This window comes from Carassius gibelio, chromosome A8 (genome assembly GCF_023724105.1).
Source record: "Carassius gibelio isolate Cgi1373 ecotype wild population from Czech Republic chromosome A8, carGib1.2-hapl.c, whole genome shotgun sequence".
NCBI lineage: Eukaryota > Metazoa > Chordata > Actinopteri > Cypriniformes > Cyprinidae > Carassius > Carassius gibelio.
In genome coordinates, this window is record NC_068378.1 from 19,741,721 (window position 1) to 19,769,585 (window position 27,865).

Consider the following 27,865-nt stretch of genomic DNA (forward strand, 5'->3'; position numbering starts at 1 on the left):
CAGCAATGATTCAAATGTCATGCCGCAAGTGTGACTTGTGCAGGGAACCCCTGCATAATGTAAATGGGCAAGGTGAGTTTGTCCCCTGTCTGGGCAGTGTAAATGCAGATGGAATACGCTCACTGGGAGAGCATTAATCGCCCTTCTCCACTTGCGGATCACCTTCTTTAATGAAGGAGGTCCTCCACGCTCTTCTCTCCCATTGACAAGGTCATGGCTAACATAGTGGTGCTGGAGTGCCACCTTTGGCAAAATCTGTCAGAGATCAGGGATGCTGATAAACTAAAACCACTTGCCATCCGGCTTCAGACTAGGAAAACTAGCCCCGGATCTGTAAAGTTAGTTTCTAAAAATCATAGAATAAGGCTACTCGCTTCAGTTCGTTGCAGACTGACTTGGTTCAGAGGTATCATTCAAACTTCGGTATGGAACAATGATGCACAAGTTCTCCGGTCTGAAGTTCAAAGCAAACAGTTGCTAGCAAACAGTGAGTTGGGCTTTTACAGCTGTTACTTCCTTGTTCTCAAGAAAGATGTCGGGCTCAGAATCATTCTTGGTCACAGGCATCTGATCCACTCCCTAATGAGACGGCTGTTCAGGATGTTGAGTTTGAAACATCCTTGTGCAAATATGCCCTGAGGACTGGTTTCTATCAGTGGATCTGAAAGACATTTATGTTTATATCCAGATAGCTCCCCATCACAGGACTGTTCTAAGGATTCATATTCAAGAGAGTGACCTATCAGTATACAGTCCTGCCATTCAGACTGTTTCTGACTCCACACACTTTTACAAGGTGAATAGACAAAGTTCTTTCCCCACTGAGATGGATGTAAATCAGCATTCTAAATTACCTTGACGATTGGCTGGTCTTAGCCAGATCAGAATGGGAACTCATCGCTCATGGGACAGTGCAGCTCAGCCACCTGGAGCAGATTGGGTTGAGAATCAATTGAGCCTAGAGCTCTTTGTCTCCCATGTGCTGTCTCACACTTGGCACATGGGATGTTTTTACCCTAGTTCCAATCAGCATCCCTTGGGGCTGACCTCCAGAAGGAAGATGGTATTAACAAATACCTCCAGCTCAGGTTGGGGAGCTCTGTATGAGTCCATGGAGATAATGGCTAAAAACCTTCCTATCAGCCTTGATAGGACCACATCCCGGTCCGTTAAGGCCACGTGACAGTGGTCTCAGGTCTCAGGTCATGCTCCCTTCACAGGTTGGCTCGACGCCTCCTTTTATGGGCACAAGGCAAACACCTCTTGCTGAGAACAGGTCATGTGCCAGGCAGACTGAACCAAGGGGCTCCAGTAAAATAAAGACTATATCTCCAATGGTTCAAATGATCTGGTGTGTCTTTGGCCGGGCAGAGGAGGACCTCTTCGCCTTAGAAGAAAACTTTCAGTGCCCAATTTATTTTTGAAGGCCACAATTGACCCAACGCTCATCTGTTCCCCCCAGTTGCTCAGTAGTCTTGGTGGCCCCACTCTGGAGGAATCAAATGTGGCTCCTGAGTTGATCTAGCTGCTAATGGCAGCCCCTTGTCAGATACCACTAACCACTGAGGAAGAACTCCTGCAAGCGAAGGGCATGATTTGGCATCCCTGGCCAGAGCTGTGGAGCCTTCATATTTGGCCCCTCTATAGGAGCCTTTGTAGCTCCCGCTAATACAATTTTAGAGGCTAGAGCTCAATCTACAAGACATCTTTACGCCCTTAAATGGTTAGTCTTCTCTTACTAGTGTGCAGCATGGAACCAGGACCCGTCATCATGCAATGTTTCTGAATCAGAGATTCTATAGCCCTCTGGGCTCTGTTAGATCCTCCCTTTGAGCAGCTGCAGTCCGCTGACTTGCAGCCCCTGTCGCTTAAGAGTGCCCTCCTCCTGGCTTTAGCATCAGTCAAGGGAGCGGGTGACCTGCAAGCACTGTCAGTCAGTGCTTCCTGTCCTGAGTCACAGCTATGTACTAAAAGTGCTTTCCACTCCATTCAGAGCACAAGTCATCACCCACTTGTGGTCTTAGACTTTGTATGCTTCAGAGGCCTCTTTAAAGGTCTGCCGGTTTAGAAGTATCTCACTGGATAGTCAGTGCTATATCCCTGGCTTACCCCTCAGCAGGCTTGCAGTGTTCTGCTGTAGGTGTGAGGAAAAAACTCCACCAGAGGAACAACCTCCTCCTGGGTTTGGTCCAGAGGGGTTTTAATTGGTGATATTTGTGCAGCCGCTGGCTGGTCAACGCCGTCTACCTTCACTAGATTTTATAACTAGAATGTCCCTTCCTTGCAGGTACGGATCTTGTAAACTTAATTTTACCTAATCTCCTTTGTAAGTGGAGAGGGTTATGTAATTTAGACCACAGCCTAAGTGGCTTGGGTATCATTATTGGCTCAGACTAACTGGAGCCCTCGGTACAGGGTGGTCTTCATTACAGTACAGAGCGTCTTCATTCTGCACTTGCTTATAGCATGGCACTATTGGATGCATTCCCCACTAGCGCAATGGGTGCTCCAGTTACTAACGTAACCTCGGTTCCCTGAGATAAGGGAGCGAGTTTTGCATATGCTGCTGTGCTATAAGGCCTCATGTAGATGACTGTCACTTCAGTCGAGAGATTCTGACACAGTGGGGCTCAGAGCCGACTTATATAGTTTTTTTTCCTGCTCAGTCAATTATATGGCTGAGATCAGTTCTAATAAACTTTAAAAAAGTAAAGTGAACATATGCAAATAATTAGCAAAATATCTAGCGATTTGATTCCCCAGTATAATTCAATGTGTTTAAACCAAATTTAATTATATTTGATTCTGAGTAACACCATATTTATTTAGTTAAACAGTCAACATATTTACCACATCTAAAATGCACAATGATGAGCATTAGACTGCAATATTCAAGACTCATTTATTTTCAGAGATTCAGAGATTGACATAATTATTAAAATTAAACAAACTGTACATTTTATACATACGATGAAAGTGTGGTAGATATTAAAGCCATCAACCATTACAAAATAAAGAACTATGTTTATCTGGGATGATGACAACCAAATTAAAAGCAATACAAACATTTGCAAACATTCACTGACAAAACACAGCAACACTAAATAATTGTTTCCAACACAACAGCCAACAAATCAGAAAAAGAGCTCTGAGAGGGAAATGTGGAACTCATCACTGATGAGTTGTGGTGGTTATGAAGTTTCTATCAAACTGTTCCAAAGTCACAATTGGATCTGAGCTGACCAGCTGGATTTATTAAGACTAGTGATGTAGCGAAGACGACAAGGGAGTATCTCATGATACTTTGAACATATCTTTCAAAATACTGAGAAAAAACCCCGCAATTTCATAACATCCCACAAATAAACACTCCACAACACAAACCCCTCATTATTTAACCTTGGTTGTCATGGAAAAGCAGCTTTTAGGCTAGTCAAGCAGATATTTCAGTCCAATGAAGTGATCCAACCATGCATTTTAGGGAAATAAAAAAAGGTGAATTTTGAGAAAAACTGTAAACTCTTTGACAGGCTAAAACTGCATAGATTAAAGAAAATAATTTAAGAAAGTGTTTGGTCTGAAAGAAGACAATTGTGTTGATGGCCGACAAGGTAAGCTGGTCCTATGTCTCTGTGTACACTGATGACATTTGGCTCAAGCCGCGATCAAAGCCTCCCACCTGAAAGAAAACACTCTCCTCTGTGCCCGGTGAGAACTGGCAACCTGATCCTATGATGTCCGACACCAAGCTGAAACCTTTGCATTATGGAGAAAAGGAACATATGGAACAATACGTTACTTGTATTAATCTCTCAGAAAACATGGAAAAAAAAATGTCCTGTTAGGCCACAAGTACCTTCAGGTAATAATTATGCTACTAATGTACCCCCTTTGGTGGGTAGATAAGGTGGTTGTTTCTTTAACGGTAATACCCAATTTTTGCTGATTTAAAATAAACTTATTTATTAACAAAAATAATGTGTAGGGTACTGAAACTGAAGACAAACTTGATGTGTAATATGGGATAGAAAAAAACTGACAAGATGACTACCAGCTAAATCAGCTTACCTGTTTCTAACCATGTTGCTTATTACTGGTGATGTTGTCCTAAAATAAAGCTGACAATATCACTTGAACTTAATTTATATAGATTTAGATATTACTTGATAATTATTGGTTTTGTATAGCTAAATGTGTAGTAACATTTTCCGTTGTTCTTTGAATTTTCAAAGCTGAAATACATTCATTTTAAGTCTCAAAATTTTGCGTGGGGCAAAAGTTGAAACAATGCTTTCTGAAGTCAGTTTATTTATTGGTTCTGCAGCTGATTCATTATTTAATTTTTTTTTTTTTTTTTTTATAATAGACACTGTAAACATCATTTTAGTTATTTTCTTTTTTAGTGGCAATACACAAATTACATTTATTTTGGAAAAACGAATCAAGTCCTTATACAATGCTTTAGTCTTGCATAGCCAGACTTTCAAACTGACAGCAGAAGGTCTGTGAACCTTGGCTGCTTTGAATGGCAAGGACTACCCAAGAGGCCATATGACTGACAGATAAAGTGACCAATCACGTTTCGTCTTGTGCCACTTCAGGTTTAGGGGTGTGGAAATGTCCCCACAATAACAGATGTGTGTAAAACTCTTGGATGCATTCCAGATTCTATGCCGCAAACTTATTTCACATACTTTTGAAAATCCAGCATTTATTTTATCCTGATAAGCACTCATTCACGAGTTCACCCTTACATCTAATCTGAAGGCAAATAGTAGGCATATTTTGGCGTGCTGTCCTGGGGGAGGGGTCCGGGCCCGGAGCATAGCTCGAACCCAAATAACTCCCCCTATCCCTAATTTGGGATAAATAGATTAGAAGTGAGGAGTTGGGGTGGAGGAGGGTTGCCGAAAAACTGTCGTGGGACAGGAGGTAGGAAGACTGGATATATATATGCTTGCGTGCTATTTAAGATGATTAGCTAAACGAGATGCACCTGTGCCAAATTGGATGATTATCTGATCGTGCTTCTCCCGAACTTTGTTAATAAAACCACATTTATCACAGTTGTAAAGACGACGGCTTTCTTCTTACATGAGGGGGTTTGGTGTCGCGGCATATTTGTTTCAAGGTGGAACTTTAAATAACACGACAAATACATCTCCCAGAAATCCTGTAGAATTCAATCAATCTGAATGACGACTTTGAAACTCCCGAAGTGTTTCCAATTTTGTGTGCAGTATGCATCAGATCTTCAGCCAACGGTCCATGGGCATGACATCTGAGGCTGAGACTAACAATGCTTTTATGTCAATAGCAGAGCTTTGCACCATCACCAGGACAAAGATTTCCCCATGCAGATTTCCCAAAGGTTTTAAACTGGTCATACAAATTTGCAGTGTTGACCAACAGAAAGCTGCTCGGTTTGAAATTAACTTTTTGTGAGCTACATTACTAACAACCAACTGCCCAAGTTCATCAAAATCCATCAAAACTTAATTAATGTGACTGCAGTTTAAAGGTGTATAAAGGTGTTTAAAGGTGTACCTGTGGAAGGGGTGCTGGTGGAACAGCTCATGTGGAAGCCGTTGTGTGGATTTGTGTTGAAGCTGTGGGACTCTGCAGGTTGATGGCCTCCACTGATGGACTGGTCCATTCTGTAGCCGTCGCCAAAATGGAAACAGCTCTGAAAGTTGCCATGGTAATCTGTGCACACATACCCATACAAGTAAAAACAACAGAACTCAAATGTCATTTAAATGTGGCTTTTTCCTATACGTTCAAAACGTAAAATAGCTCTTAATCAAATCCTGTATTCCTGTATGCATTTCTATTTTTTTATTATTCCTTTGTTATCCCCTTGTTTGCTTCCAGGAGTGTTCAACAGGTAGTCTCTCTCAGATGGGGGTCTTAGATTTGAGGTGGTACACAGATATATCTGTGTCCTGACAAGGAAGTTCACAGCAGTTCTTTTGACAGACAGCTTAGCTGTTTTGGATTGGGGGATTTTAAAAGAAAAAAGTTTCCTCTTGTGGTTCCAGGCATCCCCTTCAGCCCACATGTTCTGGCTAATGCACAGAGCACTGCAGAGACTACACCAGTTTTCTCAATACTATCTGAATCTCTCTGACATGAAATTCTCAAGTGCTGACATTAAACATGTGTGTCATATGTGATATGGAAATTTCTAATAATAGTTAATAAATGTTAATAAAAATTAAATTAAAGTTAATAAAATTATTCATGGTCAAAAGTTTGCAGAAAAACCTGTAAAAAACAACAACAACTTCATCTACTTGTATATTCAAATAAAGTAAACATAAAAATCAAATTATATTGTTAGAAACATTTGGAGATGAACTCTTACTGGACTGAAGCAACTTAGCTTTACTTGATTATCCATACATCAGTTGTTTCAATTCAAAATGTGAGTATCAAATATGATACATCAGAGGGACATTCATTGGTTCATCTCAATAGTCTGCTATATTTTTTAAGATCTAATTAATTTATCTGCAACTTCAACAAATTGCAAATTTTTGCTCATTTTGGGCATGTCAATATAACTGAAGTGTTTTTTCCCTCCTTGAGTTTGAGCTCCACATATCCTATATATCATAAATATGAACCATGAAACCTGATGTATCAAATATGATACTTTAGATTTTTTTTATAAACCTTTAATAAAATGTTCAATTAAATTTCACAAATAATTACAAAGAAATGGAAATTAACACACCAAATTAAGATTTTAAATGTAGAAAGACTGAAATAGTATTTTCTTGTAAAATGTAATCCAATATACATCTATATTTACAGTGCCGTTATAAATCATTTTAAAGGAAGTGCTGGACTTTTAATGTGTGTTAAGACTGCCACACAATAAAATCAGAGCAAACAAACGCAGTTCTCATACCCTCACTTGAAGGCAGGCTGTGGAAGGTGGTGTAGGGTTTATGGTGAGTGTGAAGGTGTTGCTGGCTCGAAGAGGAGTTCTGTTGCTTCTCTAGTGTTGGTGGAGGAGACGTAGCGGCCTTCAGCAGATTGATCCCTGGAGACAGCAAAGCTCCAGACAACCTACAAGAGAGAAAGTAAGCATGAACTATTAAGATTAATGGGTGGAAGACAAACAAACCAAAATACAAAAAAAACTATACAATTTCACATATAGTATATAATGTTTAGTCCTGTGAATATTACTTTATAGTAATTTTATTGACTTTCCCCATTTTACCTTTAACCCTGAGAAAGATCTAGGTGGATTACCTCAGAAAAGGAGTCAACATTATTTATTTATGTTTTCATTTATTCTTTTATTTACTCTAACATGCTTTATCCTTTTCCAATTCTTGTTTTAATGGAAAACCATGAGCCTGGTTTTGATTGAGTACAAGCCCATTCTTCACTCCAGATGCCACTTACACATAACATGCCCCTGACTTACTGTACACTGTGATGGCTTTGGGGAAGTTATGATAGCTTGCTCATGCTTGCACACAATGGAACAAATAAAGGCTCTGTTAGTGCCATTAGATGCAGCTGTCACAAGCAAGTCTTCAAATATGAGACGTGGAGTGCCAACCCAATGGCCCTGTGAAGTCGTTCCTGCCCCCTAAGTCAAGTCTCTCTGCCTTTAGTGCACACATCAAAGAATCATAATCTAAATTTCAGAAATGAACAGAGAACAAAAACAAACTCAAAGAAATCGCCTGTTTAAACAGAAGTATGACAAACAGATGCTCATCATGATGTTGTTATGGAAAGAATATTGAGGACATACAGTATAATGTAATATATGAAGGGTCTGAGAAAAAATTAAATTAATGCACTTTACTGCCTGTTTGTTCTCCCTAATAATATATGAGAACAGTATTTATAAATATGTTATTTTCTTACCTAAATACTAAAGTCCTTACAGAATAAATATTAGAGTTTTGTGGCTTTTTCCATGGCCCTTAAAGTTAAAACCCATTCACTGTATATGCTAGTCTACTCCCAAATACTGATCAAATTAACTTTTAGGAGATTGGTTCAAAGGTTTGCTGTCGGAATATATTTTTTAAACAAATTAATATTTTTATTCTGTAGTTACACAGTAAATTTAACAAAAGTGACAGTAAAGACATGTTATATAAATTTTCAATTCATCAACGAAATCTGAACGTTATGTATCAATGAGTTCACAAAAAATATTAAGCAACACAAATTTTGTCAATATTGGTAATAATAAGAAAAGTTTCTTGAGCAGCAAATCAAGATATATTGGCATATTAGAATGATTTCTGAAGGATCATGTGACACTGAAGAAATGATGCTAAAAATTCAGCTTTGCCATCACAGGAATAAACTGCATTTTAAAATATATTAAAATAGAAAACAACATTATTTTCAGAACAACGGCATGACAGGACAAAAACAATAAAACCAATTACAAACGAGGCAGTTGTTGCATCCAGTGGGAACATTATTACTGATTATAATGACTTATACCGTCTTTTTATACGTTGCATTGCATATCACAGGGCGTAAACATAAAACCATGTCTGCATTTGTGATAAGAGAGTATGATACCTGATCCTAAAATTGTGGGTTTGAGTCTCGGGCTGGCAATTTTGGAGAAATTACAAATAACAAGTGCTAGTCTACACTGCTCAAAACTCGTGTTTAAATCATCAGTGGCAAATCCTTTACATATGTAAACCTACTTACATATCATGAGTCAGAAGCGCCAGACTGTCCTTGCAAAGAGTGAGGAACGGCCAGCGGCTTGAGTGAGGAACAGCCGGCAACTAGAGCGAAGAACAACCGGGGGCTAGATTGAGGAACGGCTGGCTACTAGAGCGATGAACAACCGGGGGCTAGATTGAGGAACAGCCGGCAACTAGAGCGAAGAACAACCGGGGGCTAGATTGAGGAACGGCTGGCTACTAGAGCGATGGACAACCGGGGGCTAGATTGAGGAACGGCTGGCTACTAGAGCGATGAACAACCGGGGGCTAGATTGAGGAACGGCTGGCTACTAGAGCGAAGAACAACCGGGGGCTAGATTGAGGAACGGCTGGCTACTAGAGCGATGAACAACCGGGGGCTAGATTGAGGAACGGCTGGCTACTAGAGCGATGAACAACCGGGGGCTAGATTGAGGAACGGCTGGCTACTAGAGCGAAGAACACCGGGGGCTTGATTGAGGAACGGCTGGCTACTAGAGCGAAGAACAACCGGGGCTAGATTGAGGAACGGCTGGCTACTAGAGCGATGAACAACCGGGGGCTAGATTGAGGAACGGCTGGCTACTAGAGCGAAGAACAACCGGAGGCTTGATTGAGGAACGGCTGGCTACTAGAGCGAAGAACAACCGGGGGCTAGATTGAGGAACGGCTGGCTACTAGAGCGATGAACAACCGGGGCTAGATTGAGGAACGGCTGGCTACTAGAGCGATGAACAACCGGGGGCTTGATTGAGGAACGGCTGGCTACTAGAGCGAAGAACAACCGGGGGCTAGATTGAGGAACGGCTGGTTACTAGAGCGGTGAACAACCGGGGGCTTGATTGAGGAACGGCTGGCTACTAGAGCGAAGAACAACCGGAGGCTTGATTGAGGAACGGCTGGCTACTAGAGCGATGAACAACCGGGGGCTTGATTGAGGAACGGCTGGCTACTAGAGCGAAGAACAACCGGGGGCTAGATTGAGGAACGGCTGGCTACTAGAGCGATGAACAACCGGGGGCTAGATTGAGGAACGGCTGGCTACTAGAGCGATGAACAACCGGGGGCTTGATTGAGGAACGGCTGGCTACTAGAGCGATGAACAACCGGGGGCTTGATTGAGGAACGGCTGGCTACTAGAGCGATGAACAACCGGGGGCTTGATTGAGGAACGGCTGGCTACTAGAGCGATGAACAACCGGGGGCTAGATTGAAGAACGGCCTGCGGCTTACGTGAGCAGCAGCTGGCGGCTAGAGTGAAGAACGGCCAGCGGATTTGACAAAGGAGCGGCCAGGGTTTGCGGCAACCACATGTGATGACCCTTGGCTCGACTCCAATTTGTCCACAGTGAAACCTGCTGTCAGACGATCCACAGCGCGAAGTTGATGTATTTCCTCAGCGACCAGCACAAATCAGTTCTAGGCATGACAAAGTAGATATCGTGCTCTTTTGGCGGCGGAAACAGAGAGAATAAAAGGTACGCCTTCTTTCTTTGCGTGAACATCTGGGCAGCGTTTTACAAATCTTCCCACATACAGTAATGATGTAGAGATGTGGGGGAGTGTTTAAATGAGCCGTTTTTAGGGGGGTGTGGACAAGTCTTAACTTTTATAAAGACTCTCTCTCTGGATTTGAGACTTTAGTCTTTGCAGCTTTACAGATCTTCTTTATGCACCAAGAGCTTGTAACACTCCAAAGTGAAAGGAAAAATTTAAATCGCATCATATGACCCCTTTAACTAATAATGGCTATGTTAAAAGGAAATGCACAGACCTTTCGATATGTCCCAGACAAACAAAAAAATAACAATAATAAATAAATCAGTGATTATTAGACCAGTGATATGGTCTCATGTGAGTGATTTTAAACATTTTATAAAAACACTGTTGCTATAATGAATAACACTTTAAACAAAGGAAAATGACTGAACTGAACAGACCTTTAACATTTAAACAGACACATTATAAATTTCATTTAAATTGCCTTTTGTACTATCATCCACAGAGTTAAGCCTAGCTAAGACATAAGGTAAAATTTGGATTCCAATGAGCTCATAATTCTGTTTTATTAATGTTTCAGGCCTTGTGTGGGAGTGATATTTCCCATTATTCATTTGCGCAGAATCTGATAAGGACTTCCTTGGCTGTTACATCTGTTAGACCATTATGTCGTTTTCACTGTTAGCCAAATTCACATTCCAAGGAAAAGATATCTTTTTTTTTTTTTTTTACTGTTCTCAGATGTAATCCCAATGAGTCATGGGGCTTTTCTCAGACAGCCATGTTTCACAAGGCATGCAGCATATACGTTTAGGAATTTGAGTTAGCGGGCTAACTTGTGTTCGTATGCAGGAAAGCTGTTCGGATCTAGTCGCTGGCTGTGATCTGACGTGCGGCCATGTGTTTCTGGGGAGAGCTCGGCGGCAACAATCGCCCTGGGAGCTGCTGTCAGCACAAGCTCAGGAAACTCAGGAAGTTATACTGTTCATATTTTTACAAGCAGCATCTATGTGCAACTAAAGTGAATCACGCAATAATCACTAACAGCTGCAGCTCACTAAGGCTCTAGGAATGAGGGGAATCTGTCATATGAAAGATCAGTCTCTCCCTTCAGTATTTACCTTCACTCATCATCTGCTTTTACCTTCTCAGGCTCTTTTTGTGACTATACAGCCTATCCCGTCATAAGAGCTTATTTGCCTACTGACCAATGGATCATCCAAAAGTTCATGTTCATCTAATCATCAAAAGTGATAGAAAAGCATTTGGTTAGCTCGAGTATGACACTTATGTCGAACTCAGAGTGCCTCCCTGGATCTAAATAAGGAAGAAAATAAAATAAATACGATTGATTCTGGAAGACTTTTACATTGTTATATAACATTAATGATTTAAATAAATGCTGTTCTTTTGTACCTTTTAGTCATCAAAGAAACCTGAAAAAAAGTATCACGGTTTCCATAAAAAATATTAAGCAGCACAACTGTTTGATAATAGGAAAACAATGTAAATGAGCACAAAATCTGCATATTAGAATGATTTTTATAAGATCACATGACACAAATTCAGCTTTGCCATCACAGGAATAAATAACAAAGAAAATATTATATATTAATAATAACTGCCATTATTGGGTTAAATGAGAAAATATCAAGTAGATATTACAAAAAGTAGCTTTAGAAAGAAATATTTTATTTGATACAACATAAAATGTACTACACATAAACTTTTAGGCTACAATGGCCTAACATTAACTATGAAACATAAACAAAGATAATCGGAGGAATGATGTTCATATGATGAAAGTCATAACCAAATCAGCTTGGTTACCAACAGTCTTCTTTTTCTTAGTTACCAACATTCTTCATTATTTTCTTTTATGTTCCATAACAGAATCTAAGTTATGCAGGACTGAAATAACACGAGGGAGTAAATTATCACAGAACTTTTCTTATTGGGTGAACTATCACTTTATTATTATTATTATTATTATTATAAATGTTTATTATTTTTTCAATGAATAATTTTGTTGGCTAAATTTATCAAAACAGAAGAAGCCTATTTAAAATACAACACAATACTGACTTCTTATTTACTGAACTGTTGTTTAAAATCACATTTGCACTCGTACTATTCGGATATAAATAGCCCTCGTGCGTTATCGTAGTTTTTCATATGATATAAATATGAGACAAAAAAATCTTACAGGGCCTTTTTTATTTTGCCCCAATATTTTACATTTTAAGGGCATATAAATGCATTTTATATCACACAGTGAATTTGTTACCCTGCATAATTTTGTCAACAGTCAACTGTATTAAAATGTATGATATATATATATATATATATATATATATATATATATATATATATATATATATATATGTGACGTGACATACAGCTAAGTATGGTGACCCATACTCAGAATTCTTGTTCTGCATTTAAGTGTACACACACTAAGCCATTAGGCCTATAGCTACCACTTTTTATGCATCAGTTTAGTGTACATAGCTTATTTAAAATTTTAATTATTTTCAGCACAAACATGCCAATTTCCTTGCAATTGAGATTTAAAATAAATTCCATAAATTTTAATTAAATACATTTTAAAGTAGATGTTTATTTGCATTTTTCATTGATTGCAGAGGCATTAATTCAACAAATTATAACTATATCCATTCAGAACCAACAAAATGGGGAATTATGTAATGCAAAACTTGTATTTAATGACCTAACCCTTAATAGTTTGCTTGTGAACAAAGTGTTTACAAATGGTATTTCTTCAAAGTAGCAGAATTAGTAATAAAGGCAAAGTGCTGAATGTGACTCCATGGAAACTTGTAATGAATATCCCAGAGCAGAGCATCGCTTAGTTGACATGAGTAAGTCCTTAGCACATCAGACATGATTCAGTGAATGTGACTCTTCTGTACATGATTCACTGTTCCATGTTAAAGAACATCTACTTCTGGCTCAGAAAGTCACCACCAAAAGGTTCAAAGAACTATGGTCTAAATGGGACAAACTGTAGCAACTTTGATCTAAAATAAATAAATGAAATAAATCACATTAATGTAAACAAACCAGCACTGGGGGTTTAAAGTTAGCTTTACACTCCTGACACACATTGAAAAGTTACATTTAGGATGATGGAATAAACTGTTATTTAATGCAGTCTGTGAGGTTCATGAAAAGCTCTGTCGTTTTCATACCCCTTAGTGTCACGTTCCAGTTTAATCCCTGTTGGAGTTGTCAAAGACCTTACAAATCGTGCAAAAGAGGTGCCGTTTTCAGAAGTGAGGCAATCCTTATGCTCAAACAGACACAAATCCCCCAGGAGTTGGCTGGAGACAAAATAGATCAAGATGGAGCTTTCCCCCCACATCCTTTTTTGAATGAAGATTCATGAAGATGAGTGCTCTGTTCCCTGTTTGTCTTGTTTAACCTATCAGGTTGTGCTCCTATGGGAGACAGTGTGTATGAGAGAGTGTGGAAATATGCCTGATACCTCACGATAAGCTCTTCTGATTGTAGAATGAAGTGACCACTGCCTTGCCATGGGTCAGTAGGAACCTTTCTAGTTCTGGTTAGCAAACTAAAGCCACTCGTGAGAGATCAGGCCCTTACTGATCTGAGCCTATTGCTTGTTTCTAAACACTCAAAGGCTAAAGTGCTCAAATGCTCATGTGCAGTCAAGCAGGGAAATTAGCTTAAGATACAATGTTTCACTGCAGCTACTGTTTAGATCAGGGAGTGATACTGAAACCTGCTGTCTACTCAGGGAACCATGGTTACATAGGTAACCTGAGACGTTCACTTTCAAAGGAACTTTGAACTGCATCCTCTAGGGGTCACTATGAGGCACATTATACCCATGCCACCATGCTAAGGTGAATGCATGTCGAAAACCATGGCGAGTACTAAGTACCAACTCTACCAAAGCTTTAAGGGAGTTGCCCCTGGGATGTTAGATGGCTGTCTGTGACATTTTCCTCTGCGGCTAAAGGCTACAGGCCTAGGTTACATACCCCAAAAACTTACCTGTTAGGGCCAGACTCCTGGGCCTGGGGTAGAGCTCAAGGCTTGGAATCAGGAATAGATTCCTTTAAGTGGATATGACCAAGAGCCTAGCATCATACAAAGTCTGCATGAGCTTGCTGAAGGAACTGTCTCAACAGATCCCTGGTAGCAACACCCTGTTAAGGTAGGTATCAAAAGGATACATAGGTGAAGTTGTGCCGAAGGTGGAACCGGGGTTTTAACCAACCCTAGATAGGGCACGAAGCACGTAGCCCTCACCATATAGGATTTAAGAAAGAATGCAAAGTACTATCGTGCGAACTTACCACAGTGTGGATTTTAGAAAGTGTGAAGACTACATGTGCACACTTACCATAACATGAATTTTAGAGATACCGTTCTAAATGTAAATGGTGTATCCCAAGAACAATTTATTTGAGAATCATCAACTCTATCTATTGTATAATGCTGGAATGGCTAGCAGTAAAATACCTAGCTGAGGGAGCAACACTCCCAGCACTCAGTAGAGGAGAGGGGCTCATCCTACAGCATGATTGTTAGAAATTTGAAGTTAAGCGTACTTCAAGCTTAGGGCCTATGAAGGGCCCGGTTCACCGGATGCTGCCGGTTCCAGATGCTCTGGGAAAACAGACAACTTAACTCTTATGTGAGAGGAGAACTTTAAATTCAGAAAATGAGTAGCATGCTCATAGGCAAGCCTTTGATAAAGGGAGGCACTGCTACTACCACGACCACAAAACTACCACGAGAACAGCCCACGGAGCGAGGAATCCAACTCCTCAGAAAGGGAGAGAATTCAAACACTCGAAAGAAGCACCATGCTCACAATAACCCTCAATGGTGAGGGGAGCGATGCTTCAAAAGACACAGACACACTGGTTAAGTGGAGCCCAAGGCAAGTACCAGGGTCTAAGCCAACTTCAACAGAGAAAAGGAACAAGGCTAATAATGCGTAACCCTTACCATACAGGATTTCAGAAAGTGCGCAAAGTGCTCAGCGTGGACACTTACCACCATGTGGATTTCAGAAAGTGCACAAAGCTTAGCGTGTGCACTTACCATAGCATGGATTTAAGAGCTTCCCAGGCATCTGCTCACAGATGCCTGGAAGTACTGGGCCAAACTGGAGCGGCAGGCTCAAAAAATAACCCTCTGAGATGAGGGGAGGACTGCCTGAGACAGCATTCACAAGAAGTTTCTCGCAAATGCCACCTGAACTTCCCGCACGATGCCTCAGCAAGAGGGTATATCCTGGTGACCAGGAAGCCCCTCAGGGCAACCTAGCTATGGCGTACATGAACTCCTAAACGCTGTATACTTCAAACAAAACAGTCAATGAAGATGAAGAAGAGAATGACCTGTTCTCTCAGCACCTACTTATACTATAGTCAGACCGGTAGTGACATCAGGAGCTGTCACCGGCCAACATGTTTTTGGTGTTTTTTGAATGTATGCTTCAGACACAGGTCACAACGAGGCATTCCCCACAGCGCCCCCTAGAGGACGCAGTTCGAAGTTCCCTTGAAAGGGAACTGTAGTATTGTGTGATATTATAATTAACTGTTATATATTTTCAAATGTAATTTATAAGTCATGACAAAGCTGAATTTTCAGCCTCATTACTGCAGTCTTCAGTGTCACATGATCCTTCAGAAATCATTCTAATATGCTGATCTGATACTCAGTAATTAGCAAATATTAGTGGTGCTCAATTATTAATAATTGTTCTTATTATCAGTGTTGAAAACATGTTTATGCTGCCAATTTGCGTATTATATATTTTTTAAAACCATCTTTGATGAATCGAAGTGGAAAAAAACATTTATTTGAAATAACATAAATTATTAGTAACATTATAAATGTATTTGGTGTCACTAATTAAATTTCGTTGTTTCTTTCTTTTTTTTTTTTTTTTTTTACCTAAAACTTACCTCAAACATTTGAATGGTAGTGTATCATGTTTTCACAAATACATTAAGCAGAAAAAATATATTTAACATTGATAATAATAAGAAATGTTAACGAAGCATAATAGAAGGATTTATAAAGGATCACGTAACACTGAAGAACAGAGTAATTCAGCTTGACAAAAAGTACTACTGTTTTTACTGTATTTTTTTCAAAAATAAATGCAGCTTTGCCGAACACAAAAGACATCTTACAAAACATGAAAAAAATTTAGTGAATATAAACGTACTCCAATAAAACATATAAAAAAATGTATATCCTCTCATCAATACAGACCTGTTTCTCATTATCATTAATGTACACCAGCATCAGCTATTCCTAATTTTACTCTAAAACTGTCAACTACAAACATGTAAATGAAGCCATTGAGATGCCAATGCCACCCATTAAGCCCCTCAGCACCTCCAGGCTGGTGAGCACGTTCCTCTGAGCAAAAGCTGAACACTTCTGCATCACTCCATCTCAAACTCCACACAAAGGAGACCACTAAATGTATTTTCTCTGGCATATATTTTAATATTAGCTTCACAAAATGACACTAGTATTTGTGAAGTAAAAGGAGTCTAAATGGGCCATTTCAGCCAGGGTAAACACATTTAGCAATGAGGTCAGAGGCTGCAGCAGTGGAGTCGAGCAAGTTAGATAATTTTATCAAAATGTTTAACGTCCTGCTAAACCATTTGGGAAAAACAAGAGCGGCAGCTGCTGTTGACTTTGGCAGCCAAGCGTATACTCAAGGCTTTAAACATGTAAATCAAAATGATCCATCTTCAAATGTAAGTAGACGTTTCATACCTGGTTAGTTGTAGGTCCTGGCAGAGATGCTGCATTGGACGGATGACATAAAGCATGCTATGCATGCGTATACATCTTTGGTCGGGAACCCCAGCTCTAATGACTTCCGCAAATAAGAAGATGGACATATTCTTAACGACTGTATGGGGAAGTTAAAATATTACAGCTGACACTTAACTTACTAGGTGGATAAAATACTATAATGTTTAAGCTCCACGTATACTCATTACTTGCCAAAAAGGTTCACGTACACCTTCATCTCATGCTTTGTGTGAAGGGTATGTATAATCTTACGTTTTCACAGACTTAAACCTTCAGCATCGGTGAAAAGCAGTCCTCTGTACACTTGAATATGTCATGTGACCTTCAGTGCAATAGCATATAGAGTTTCATGCGTATTCCCTGAGCTGTTTTCATTCAGCTTTCATTCCTCTCCAAGTAGTAGTAATTGTTTGTGGAGCTTTAAAATGGCTTGCTAATTTTCTTGAGCATTTTCTACATTCTTTCTGCGACCTGGAAAAACAGCTTACCTTCCAAAAAGATTTTAAAGAACATGACAACTCACTGCTGCCTGGGCAGATTTAATGGATGTTGGAGTATTTTTTGCTAGAAATTGACGTATCCAATGGGCCTATGCTAACGAAAACGTCATTTTGATTCAAATTTCAGGCTAAAGAAATATTTACACACATTAACAATGCATTCTAAGTAGCCCTACATGTTTTTTTCCCCTGAGAATCAGACCCACAACCTTGGTGCAGTGCTCTACCAGTTGAGCAAACAGGAAGAGAAAAAGAACAAGAGAACTAGAAAGAGTTGCACAGCTCATTATTGTTTCGCTCATTGTTTACAAGCTCTTGAATTAGTTTCCATTCTCAAGATGTGGGTTAAATTGGTTAATTTACTTAACACTGCACATTTGCTTTCATTTAACTTTGATAAAGAACAGGAAAATCCCATTTAAATCTGATGCTTTAAAAGTACAGATCTATTTTCTCTCCTTTCCTCTTTCTCATTTCCAGCATCTCTGTTTGTCATACACACTTTGCGTCTTGATGACACATTGGATTTGCAGCTCTGGACTTGGCTGGTCCAGAGGGAAATCATGGTTTTTAATGGGAAACATGCTTATATTAGTCTTCATTGTATTCCTCCTCTGAGCATTCCAGAACGCTAAACGCAACTTGAAGACAGAGAGGAACAGAGGTGCACTTTTTGGGAACGCGGTCTTGCTTTAATTACACAGCACTGACACCTCAAAACTGAAACCAAGAGCATAGAGTTTGTTTATGTTGTGTTAGGGGGACATTGGTTTAATCTAGATTTGCTGAATAAATACACACTGAAGCCAGAGCAAGAGAAGAGCGCAGCCACGCATCAAATACATCGTAGGGTGTGTATTTTAGGAGCGTGTTACAATGCAAACAAACGTTCTGTGTGGACAAGGGAAAAATCTGCCGGTGGTGCTTTGCATGGTAAATAAATCCAGGCCCCTAAATCAATATGGTTCTTACACACAGTGAAAAACACATTAGATGAAACACATTACCAAAGAAAATCTCCTGTTATAAGAAAAACCTGGAGCAATGCAAAAGTAACAAGATCCTGGATGTGACTAGTTATTCTGAAGCATTTTGATGACATAAAGTCAAGGGTAGGTGCTTTTCATAGTTATTAGGTTTTAAAATAAAAAAGGTCATTATTATTCAGGTGTATTTTTAGTGACCGTTTCTGCTGGTAACATAGTACCAGTAGGTGGCGACAAATAAGTGAGTCAATGAACTAATTCAAAAACACTGATTTAGAAATTAAACAAGTGACTGTCTTTATGAGTCAATAAATAATTCCCTCAAACAATAAGTTCAAAATTTAAATTAAAGGGGGGGGGGGGTCAAATGCTATTTCATGCATGCTGAGTTTTTTACACTGTTAAAGAGTTGGATTCCCATGCTAAACATGGACAAAGTTTCAAAAATTAAGTTGTAGGTTTGAAGGAGTATTTCTGTTCCAAAAATACTCCTTCCGGTTTGTCACAAGTTTCGGAAAGTTTTTTTCGAGTATGGCTCTGTGTGACGTTAGATGGAGCGGAATTACCTTATATGGGTCCTGAGGGCACGTTTGCCGGAAGAGCGCACGCTCCCGTATAGAAGAGCAGAGAGAGGCTGTGCACAGACATTCACTGATCAGAGCGAGAGCGTCGCAAAATGTCGCAAAAGGAGGAGTGTTTTTGGTTGCCAGGGCAAGACAACCCTGCACAGATTACCAAAGAAAAAACAGCATCAAGGGACCAGTGGATGGAGTTTATTTTTACAGAGCATCAACGGAGTTTGATCGGAGCAAGTGTTTGTGTTTGTTCCCTGCATTTCTAAAATGCTTGTTTTACAAACAAAGCCCAGTTTGACGACGGATTTGCGTATCGTTTATTTCTTAAGGATGATGCAATCCCAACGAAAAAGGGTCACGATTGTGTGTTGGAACCACAGGCGGTGAGTAAAACTGCTTAAAATATCTCTGCCTCCTTGTTAGTGCGTTCCCCTCCCCTCCCGGAGACCCGGGTTCGAGCCCCGCTCGGAGCGATTTGTTGCTGCTGCTGCTCTCGTTCAGTTTCAGCCTTCACAGCTGTCACAGCTTCCAAACGCTCTCAACGCAAAAGCCTACTGGCGCTCGTGATTCTTTAGCTCCGCCCACACGTCACGCCTCCAGGCGCTCGTGTTTTTCCGGGAAAAATCGGTACAGACTATCTTTCTCTTATGAATATAATAAAACTAAATACTTTTTGGATTTATGAAGGATGCAGTACTACTCTATAGGTACTCAAGATTAACAGGATATTGAGTGAAAATAAGCATTTCACCCCCCCTTTAAACATTTACTCAATGATTCATTCAAAATACAGATTTATTGAGAAATACAGTCTGAATTCAGAAAAATAAAACATACTAGCATACTACTATTTTTACTACATCTTCATATGGCATAAAATACTTATAGTATGCTAGTACACTATTCTGAATTCAGCCACTGATTCATTCCAGAAAGAAAAACGTGGCCCTGTCTTTAAGAGCAAATCAACTGATTCACTCAAAAACACAGATTTATTCAAGAAGGAAAATCTTTTTACATGAGTCAATTAATAATATACTCAGTGATTAGTACTCAGATAGACTGAAACAAATAACAGTCTTTAAGAGTGAATCAATGAATCATTAACTTAACCGATTCCTACAAAAACAGTGGATGAATTCAGTATACTGCTTAGTATTTGTACTTTAAAAACAGTAAGAGTAGTATGCTGCCCTCAATTCTTTTCTTAAAGTCTTTATGAGTGAGTCAAATTCACTCAATTCAAAAGCAATGATTCATTCAGGATGAAAAAGTGACTACTGAGTGAATCATTAAAGACTTTTTAATTAGACTAAAATATAAGATTACATCATAATTTTTTTCTCACTTCGTCAGACATCTCAGATTGTTCACAGAGCATATTGCAGGATTGCCTTTTCCTCAAATGATCCATGCAGTGTCAACTTTGGCAACTATATCTTTCAGAGATATACTGTAACAGCCTTTCTGTCACAGCTCACTCAGTGGAACAGAGCCAATGTGTGTAACTATGACTACAGTGCTATCTGTTACTGTGATGGACTTCATCCATTCTGACATCATCTACATTGATCTCATTCAACTTGTGTGTATGTTAGAGCAACTGGGAGTAAATGTGACGCTTAGTGCGTTAGGAACTCACCCTTCTCGGGCGTTCTCGAGGACAGACAACGGGGAGAGATGGTGGGGGCTGCCGATGTCGTGGTCCAGGCGGGGCTGCCTGGGGGCCAGGTCAGGTCCAGAAGAGAGCAACTCAAGTGGGGCTCCATTGTGTGTTGTGCTGGAGCCGGCGTACAGGCCTGGAAGACAAACAAAACTAATGTGCAAAACATGCCTGATAAACCTCAAGGAGCCCTCAAGAACAGCACATTGACCAAATTAAATCCCCACAAAACAGCCCTTAATGGCAACAAGCGCTTGTTATGACAACACAAACTCACCAAGGCCCTTTTGGATGAAATTAAATGTTCCTGTTAGTTGCTGTTAGCAATTTACCGTAAGTGATTTATGTTGCTATGCAGAATGGATTTGATTGACTGTTGCAGTTTTGAATGTAACATCTTTGAAAGATCAGTTCAATTTTAAGGGAATGGCAGAACTGGTAAGTATAGACAGATCTACTTGATGCTACTTGTATTGAAATGAAAGGAACAGTATCTTTAGCCAGGGACACATAACCTTGAAGCAAAAATCAGCAGATGTATCAACTTCATCCACAGTTTATAATGGAAATAACAGGGTAGATCAGCTCCAACTGCTCCAAATGTCATCCCACCATTAAAGCAAACCAGGCCAGAAGAAATTGATAGCTGCTTGTTCCGTAAAGGGGCTTCTACCGTCCCCAGGCTTCTTGTGCAGCCTGAGAGACTGACAGGCGGACACTCTTCCTGGTTGCTCCGGCTGTTAATGTGTTCCTCTGAATTTGCCCAGTAATTGTTTTCCCAGAAGCCCTCTGTAGGGACGACTGTGCACTGACAGTCGTCAGCGGCCTGTCCCAGCACCCCTCTTGTTTGTGCTCCTCTTCATCTGCTTTATGGTGAAAGTGGGGCCCATTTGACAGTTTTCTGAACTGGTTACAAACTTGATTCATTACCCGAAATCATCAATCAAAGTCTTTAAATGCTTTCTCCTTTAGCCCTAACATCTGCTACCAGACTGGGAAGCATTCAACATGTAATGGCCATGATTGCTTTAGTTGTTATCTGCTGGAGAGAGGGGAGGGGGTGCACCAGGAGGCAGAATCAGACTCTAAAGGCTGAGAGTGACTGTGAATTTCTAAATAATCAGTACATTCATTAATACACATGTTTAATAATTAATACAAGATTGAATTCAAATTATAAGCAACTTGTAAAAATGCTTTAAGCAATTTTTTTTCTGTCACGCAAATGCATTTATATTTCTGAAAAAGTTATGTATACATATCAATTATATTTAAAGAATATATATATATATATATATATATATATATATATACATATATATATATATATATATATATATATATATATATATATATATATATATATATATATATATATATATATCCCACAAATCTTAACAGTATTTGATATTATAGATAAAAAAATAGACAGACAGAAAGAAAGACAGACAGATAAATAGATGATAAGAAATTACTGTTGAAGAATCCATAACTAACCATATCACAATAAATAATTATGACATGATCAGCATATGTTCAAGCAGCCACAGAGACTGCACAGCATTGTATGGAGCAGCCAAATGCAAACGTCCACAAAGGCAGAACACAGGATATAGAATGCACTTTATACGTGCAAATTGCACAGTGATAGAGGTACCCACTCTCCACTTTGCTTTTCTTTTTCTACTGGCCACAGAACAAAGCATAGGGAGAGGCAGAAACATCAGGAACATTAAATGCAGGCATCTTGGCCAGACCCAACCACTACTTCTCCTCTAAACAAGAACAAACAGCCACAGTAACATAACAGGTCCTTCAGGCTAAAGACATTTGCACACTGAAGCAACAACTTATCCTCTTTGAACCGAGCAAATCAGCGAGACCATGTAAGCCAGGACATCTATTTTTCCATGGCACACGTTGGAGGCGATTTAGGCTGTTGCAGTGCGAAGTGTGTTTTGTACAAGGATGCTTTAATGATGGGGAGTTCTGCAACTGCCCTTCAAATTTCTCTCACGCGGTCATTTAGAGTCTGTTCTACCTCTCTCCTGCCTGAATATTTGCTCTTAAAAGAATAGTTCAATTTCTGTCATCATTTAGGGCATTCACATTTGTGGTTCACTTCTCTTTGTTCCTTTGGTAGAGAACAAAAAATAAAATTATACATTTAGTTCTGGTTCGAATAGTGTTCATACGGTCATTTTTAGGATCGATCCTAAAGTTACAAAACTAAAACAAGGTGCTTTTTATATTTTCCAACATAACTTGCTGAACATTCAAAACAATCCTGTGTATAGGATCAAATGCACTCATTGTATGTGCGTACATATGATGATACTTTTACCGGCTGAGAAATTGTGAAGAGCTTATGAAATGTGTCAAAACATGGAAGCATTCAAACTTATTCAAATAACCCGTAATAACAGAGCAATCGCACCAGGATTTGTTTTAAAGGAACCAAAGTTTCCAAGTGTGAACACATTACTCTCATATCATTCAAGACCTGTATAACTTATTTTCTTCCACAGTTAACTTTATTTTTAATTTTTTTGTGGAGATGAAAAATTTAGATTTTTCTGACATGAATTGCAATTTAAAATGTGATTTAAAATAAATAAATAAATAAATAAATAAATAAATAAATACATACATACATACATACATACATTATATATATATATATATATATATATATATATATATATATATATATATATATATATATATATATATATATATATGCTGTGAATGTTTGTAGATATGCAAAGCTTGTGATATAACAAAATGACAATACAAATTATTTAATATATTAACTTTGTTTGATATTTGATTTAGTAGCGATAATAATCATAATAACAATAATTATTGTTGTGGTTATTATTATTAAATAAAAATATTAAACAAAATAATATATATAAAAAATAAATAATATAAAATAATAAATAATATAATGATATAAAAACAATATTTCACTGTAAAATGTAAATTATATTAAAGGAAATAATAAATGATAATAATAATAATAATATTAATGATGATTATTTTTATTTTTATTTATTTAATAATTTATTTGTATCATTTATTATTATACGTTTATGAAGATGGTTGATGGATGATTTATCAGTAAATAACGATTATCAGTAAATAAAAACTTACATTCCGTCTGTTGCTCGTATAAAATCTGGTTTCAGAAGACCAGAATGTAGTCACATGGATCACATTTATGATACTTTAATGATATCTTTTTTGAAGCCTGAATGCGTCAGTCCCCATTCATTTTAATTGCACAGATGAGAGAAAGCAACACAGTTTTCATAAAGTTTCCTTTTGCTTTCCATTAAAGAGATAAGGTTTGGGATGACATAAATGTTTGTAAATGATAACAGAATTTTCATTTTTCTAGGAATTCTAGGTTTTGCCTTTTCATGTAATCTCCTCTTCTGACAGTGTGTTCAGCATTATGATGAACAAGCAAAAGAGCAAGAAAAATTACTTATATGGAGTACCAAAATACTGTGGTTAAACTTATGCATAACAAACAAAATACAAAACATGCAAAACCTTAACCTCGCTCTCTAAATCAAAGACTTATGAGTCATAGCTGGGTATTTTAAGGTAAGGGTCCTCTAGCTCCAATTTACCGTGAATTGCATAACATTGGAAGTAGCATGGGAAAATTCACATCTAACGCAAATCGTGCACTGCAGCTGTTTGTGATATTATCATACCATATGGTCTTCATAACATTACAATCCCCTTTATTCTGTCATGTCCATTTGAGCTGTTAAATCGTAGCTTATTGGTTTTGGATCACATAAATGGTTCTGCAAGTGAACATACACTTCAACACATCTGGGTTTTGGTACATTCTAGGGTGGAGGGAACAATCCTCTACTCATCTCTACAAAACATCCCAGGATACATAAATTAGACAGCACATATACTCCTACAAAAACAAGCAGAAATGGATTCTATACACCAAGATCTATAGTCTCAGAATCATTTCTCTCAAGGTTTGGAAAACACCAGTTAATCACACAAGTTAAAGTATAAAATTACAGTCAACATAATCTTTGGAATCATTTATGCAATTATTTAAAAATTTCAGATAGTATTATTAGGATTATTTCAGTAATCCTGCATACTATACATACTTGCAAATGTATCAAAAACAGATTTATTCACAGGCATATGTGATGAAAGTCATAGGACCGAAACATTGTGAGTGAATAAATCTGTTAAAAAAAACAAAAAATCAATTACCTATAGTGTGCGGGACTGATTCTTTTTGGTTTTGATGTTGGACCTGTTTTTGTTGATTGATATCTCCAATACGGTAGGAAATGAAATTAAGCAAAACAAAACCAGGCAGTTTAAACCGTGACAGAATGCACAAAATTAAGTGATAGAATGGTTTGTTAAAGACACAACTGTTCAATTAGTGTGTCCCAAAGCTTGCATTCTTTTCTTTTAAACAATGTACCTTTTCTTCACTAAAAGAGTACATACATTTCTTCACTAAAAGAGTACAGGGCATAGAATAAGTAGGTAAATTGGGAAGCAGCATTATACTGTAGTAACAAGCCACTTGACACATCATTGTGTTCATAGTACAAACAGAGCTTCACCCAAGTTTAATAATCATGGTAAGAGCAAAAATAATAGTGAAGCTTGTTTAAGCGAGCGCCACAAATTACAATTATAATCCATGATTGAAACTAATCCATTCCTCCATTCCGTCCGATTACTTTTTATACCTCATCCACTTCACATTACTGTCAAAAGAAAGTGAATACAAAGGATAAATTAGCCGTACCTGTGAATATCTCCTGCCCAAGTGCTGGGGAACGGCCTTCCTTCCCATTCAGAGAGTGCTGAGAGGTGGCAGGGCAGTGGGGATGCTGGGAAGGGGCAGAGTCATGCAGATGCTGGATTGACAGACATTCGCTCAGAGCATCTGATTCTAAATGGGGGCAGGCCCTTAGCTGTCAATTAAAAAGATAACCAATAAAAAAATTATATATATATATATGTATTAGGGCTTTCAAATGATTAAAATATTTTATCAAATTAATCAGAATTTTCAGTGGATTAATCCTAACAATTTTTTAGATAAATAAATATAGATAAATAACAGGACACAGATACATCATTTTCATGTATTGATTCATCAATATGTGGTTCTTTTTTTCTGAATTTCAAAAGTTTAACATTTACTTAGATCAAATTTACCTGAGCACTATGTCAAACCATGCCATTTAAATACAGATAGTGTAAGAGTTTTAGGTGAACCAGTGGTTAAATATAGCCACATATCTATGAAATTATGCATAGAGAAACTCGAAAGAATGAACTCAGAAACACAAACATGTGCCACCATCACATAAGCAGCACTCTGGGCACTCTTATTTTTGGGAGGTGTTCATTTGCTCTGCCACAATACTTTAGGATCGATATTTTCACGTTCTGAAGGCTTCAAGTGCCAGTAAAACCAGCTGTAATTTTCGCTGCATTGCATGTAGGCGTCATGCGCATGCGCAGTGTGAAACACAGGACACTATAACAGGAAGAAGCTCCAGCGTATCAACTACCAAAGTCGTCTCTGTTTATCAAGCTTGGCATGAATGTATTTGAGAGTAACTGGGGTAAACCTTAAGCTTCTTCGGTGTTTTGGTCGCGGTGCTCGCCACTGTTTTTTACTATCTTGAGAATTCAGAGATCGACGAGACTTTCCTGACCTGAATAATTTGTCACACTGCACATGCGTGAAATGCGTTAAAAAAATTTGACGTAATTAACAACAAACAACTAATTAGCGCCGTTAACGCGCTATTTTTGACAGCCCCAATATATATATATATATATATATATATATATATATATATATATATATATAGTTCTATGTTGAAAGAAGGAATGCACATAAAAGAAGAAATAAATAAAAACCTCTGTTCCAGAGAGTTACGGCGTAAAAAAATAAAAATAAATGAGGGGAGTCAAAATGGACTGGGCCCAAACAAAAGTCTTAAATAATAATAGAAAAAAAAAAAACATAAGTCTGTGGTGACATCCCACATCAGCCAGCAAAGGAAATGACAAGCTTGGAGAGGAACAATTTTTCACTGCAAACAGGAACCCTTGATTGGAAACATGAGTAGATGAGGGGAAAGACATACCCCACATACACATCCATCGCCCTGAGTACAGGTTGGGATGTCACGTTACCGGCTACAGAGATGTGAAGGGGTCTCTTTTGCGGGTGAGCATGCACGGCTGATTTTTCCCTTCATAAGGCAGCAAAATCTGAGTTCTGGCAGTAATCATGCATTATATGCGTCATTTGTTTAGAGTTAGGGGAGTCATATGTGTTTAGGCCTGACTTTGAAAACTCAGATTGTAGCATGGAATTATGTTTAACTGGAAAATGATCTTCGGTCACATGAATTTGTGATGAGTGGACTGAATCTGGAGACGATTCATCACAATAAAAAATAGCCGAAATGAGCCATGACATGCAACTTGAATGTGTTATGTCATTTTAATTCCACTGCAATTAAGATTTTCATAAATAAAGCTCACAAACATGTGAATTAGATATAAAACAAACACGTTTTAACTACACGCAAACCGGCTGCAGTTTTGGGATATTACAAAAGAGCACAAACCGCACGTTTTTGAGTTGAGATCTTTGTGCAAAACTCCCAGCCATTCGTCAAAGGTTTTGGTGCTTTGCCGCAGCGTGCTATAACAGGCGTTGCTCGCGATAGATGGTGTGGGAGTGTTTGTTTGACATCGGCCCCCAACATCTGGCCACTGGGGTATAGCGCTGCACAGCTTATTAACAATAGTACACGCTCACATGTGTTTCTGCTTACAACGGCAAGCAAGAAGAACGCATCAGTCAGCTGTCATTTAGACTAGTGCAACAATGAGGCCATTCTGCTTATAATTACCCACTTTAATGAGGAATGCTCTCTTCACCATGTAGATGCTGAAATGTGGTCAGACTTGATCTATTGTTGGGGAAATGATTTTCAAAGAACCCTAAGTAGAACCAACTGCACCAAGCCATGAAAAAGACAAAACT

The 27,865-nt window shown here is 38.6% G+C and overlaps 1 protein-coding gene across 3 annotated transcripts in view; it reads right to left on the reverse strand.

Annotated features, from left to right (window-relative positions):
* Nucleotides 1-2,890: 2,890 nt before the first annotated feature.
* Nucleotides 2,891-27,865, reverse strand: part of LOC128018804 (zinc finger protein GLIS1-like) — a 72,770-nt gene continuing 47,795 nt past the window's right edge. For all 3 annotated transcript variants that reach the window (XM_052604572.1, XM_052604571.1, XM_052604570.1), the window contains exons 7-11: nucleotides 25,595-25,763; nucleotides 20,758-20,914; nucleotides 6,917-7,077; nucleotides 5,548-5,706; nucleotides 2,891-3,756 (exon numbers count right to left, since the gene is read on the reverse strand). In XM_052604572.1, the coding sequence (XP_052460532.1) occupies nucleotides 3,623-3,756; nucleotides 5,548-5,706; nucleotides 6,917-7,077; nucleotides 20,758-20,914; nucleotides 25,595-25,763 (780 nt within the window). In that variant the 3' untranslated portion in view covers nucleotides 2,891-3,622. The remainder of the gene's footprint in view (nucleotides 3,757-5,547; nucleotides 5,707-6,916; nucleotides 7,078-20,757; nucleotides 20,915-25,594; nucleotides 25,764-27,865) is intronic.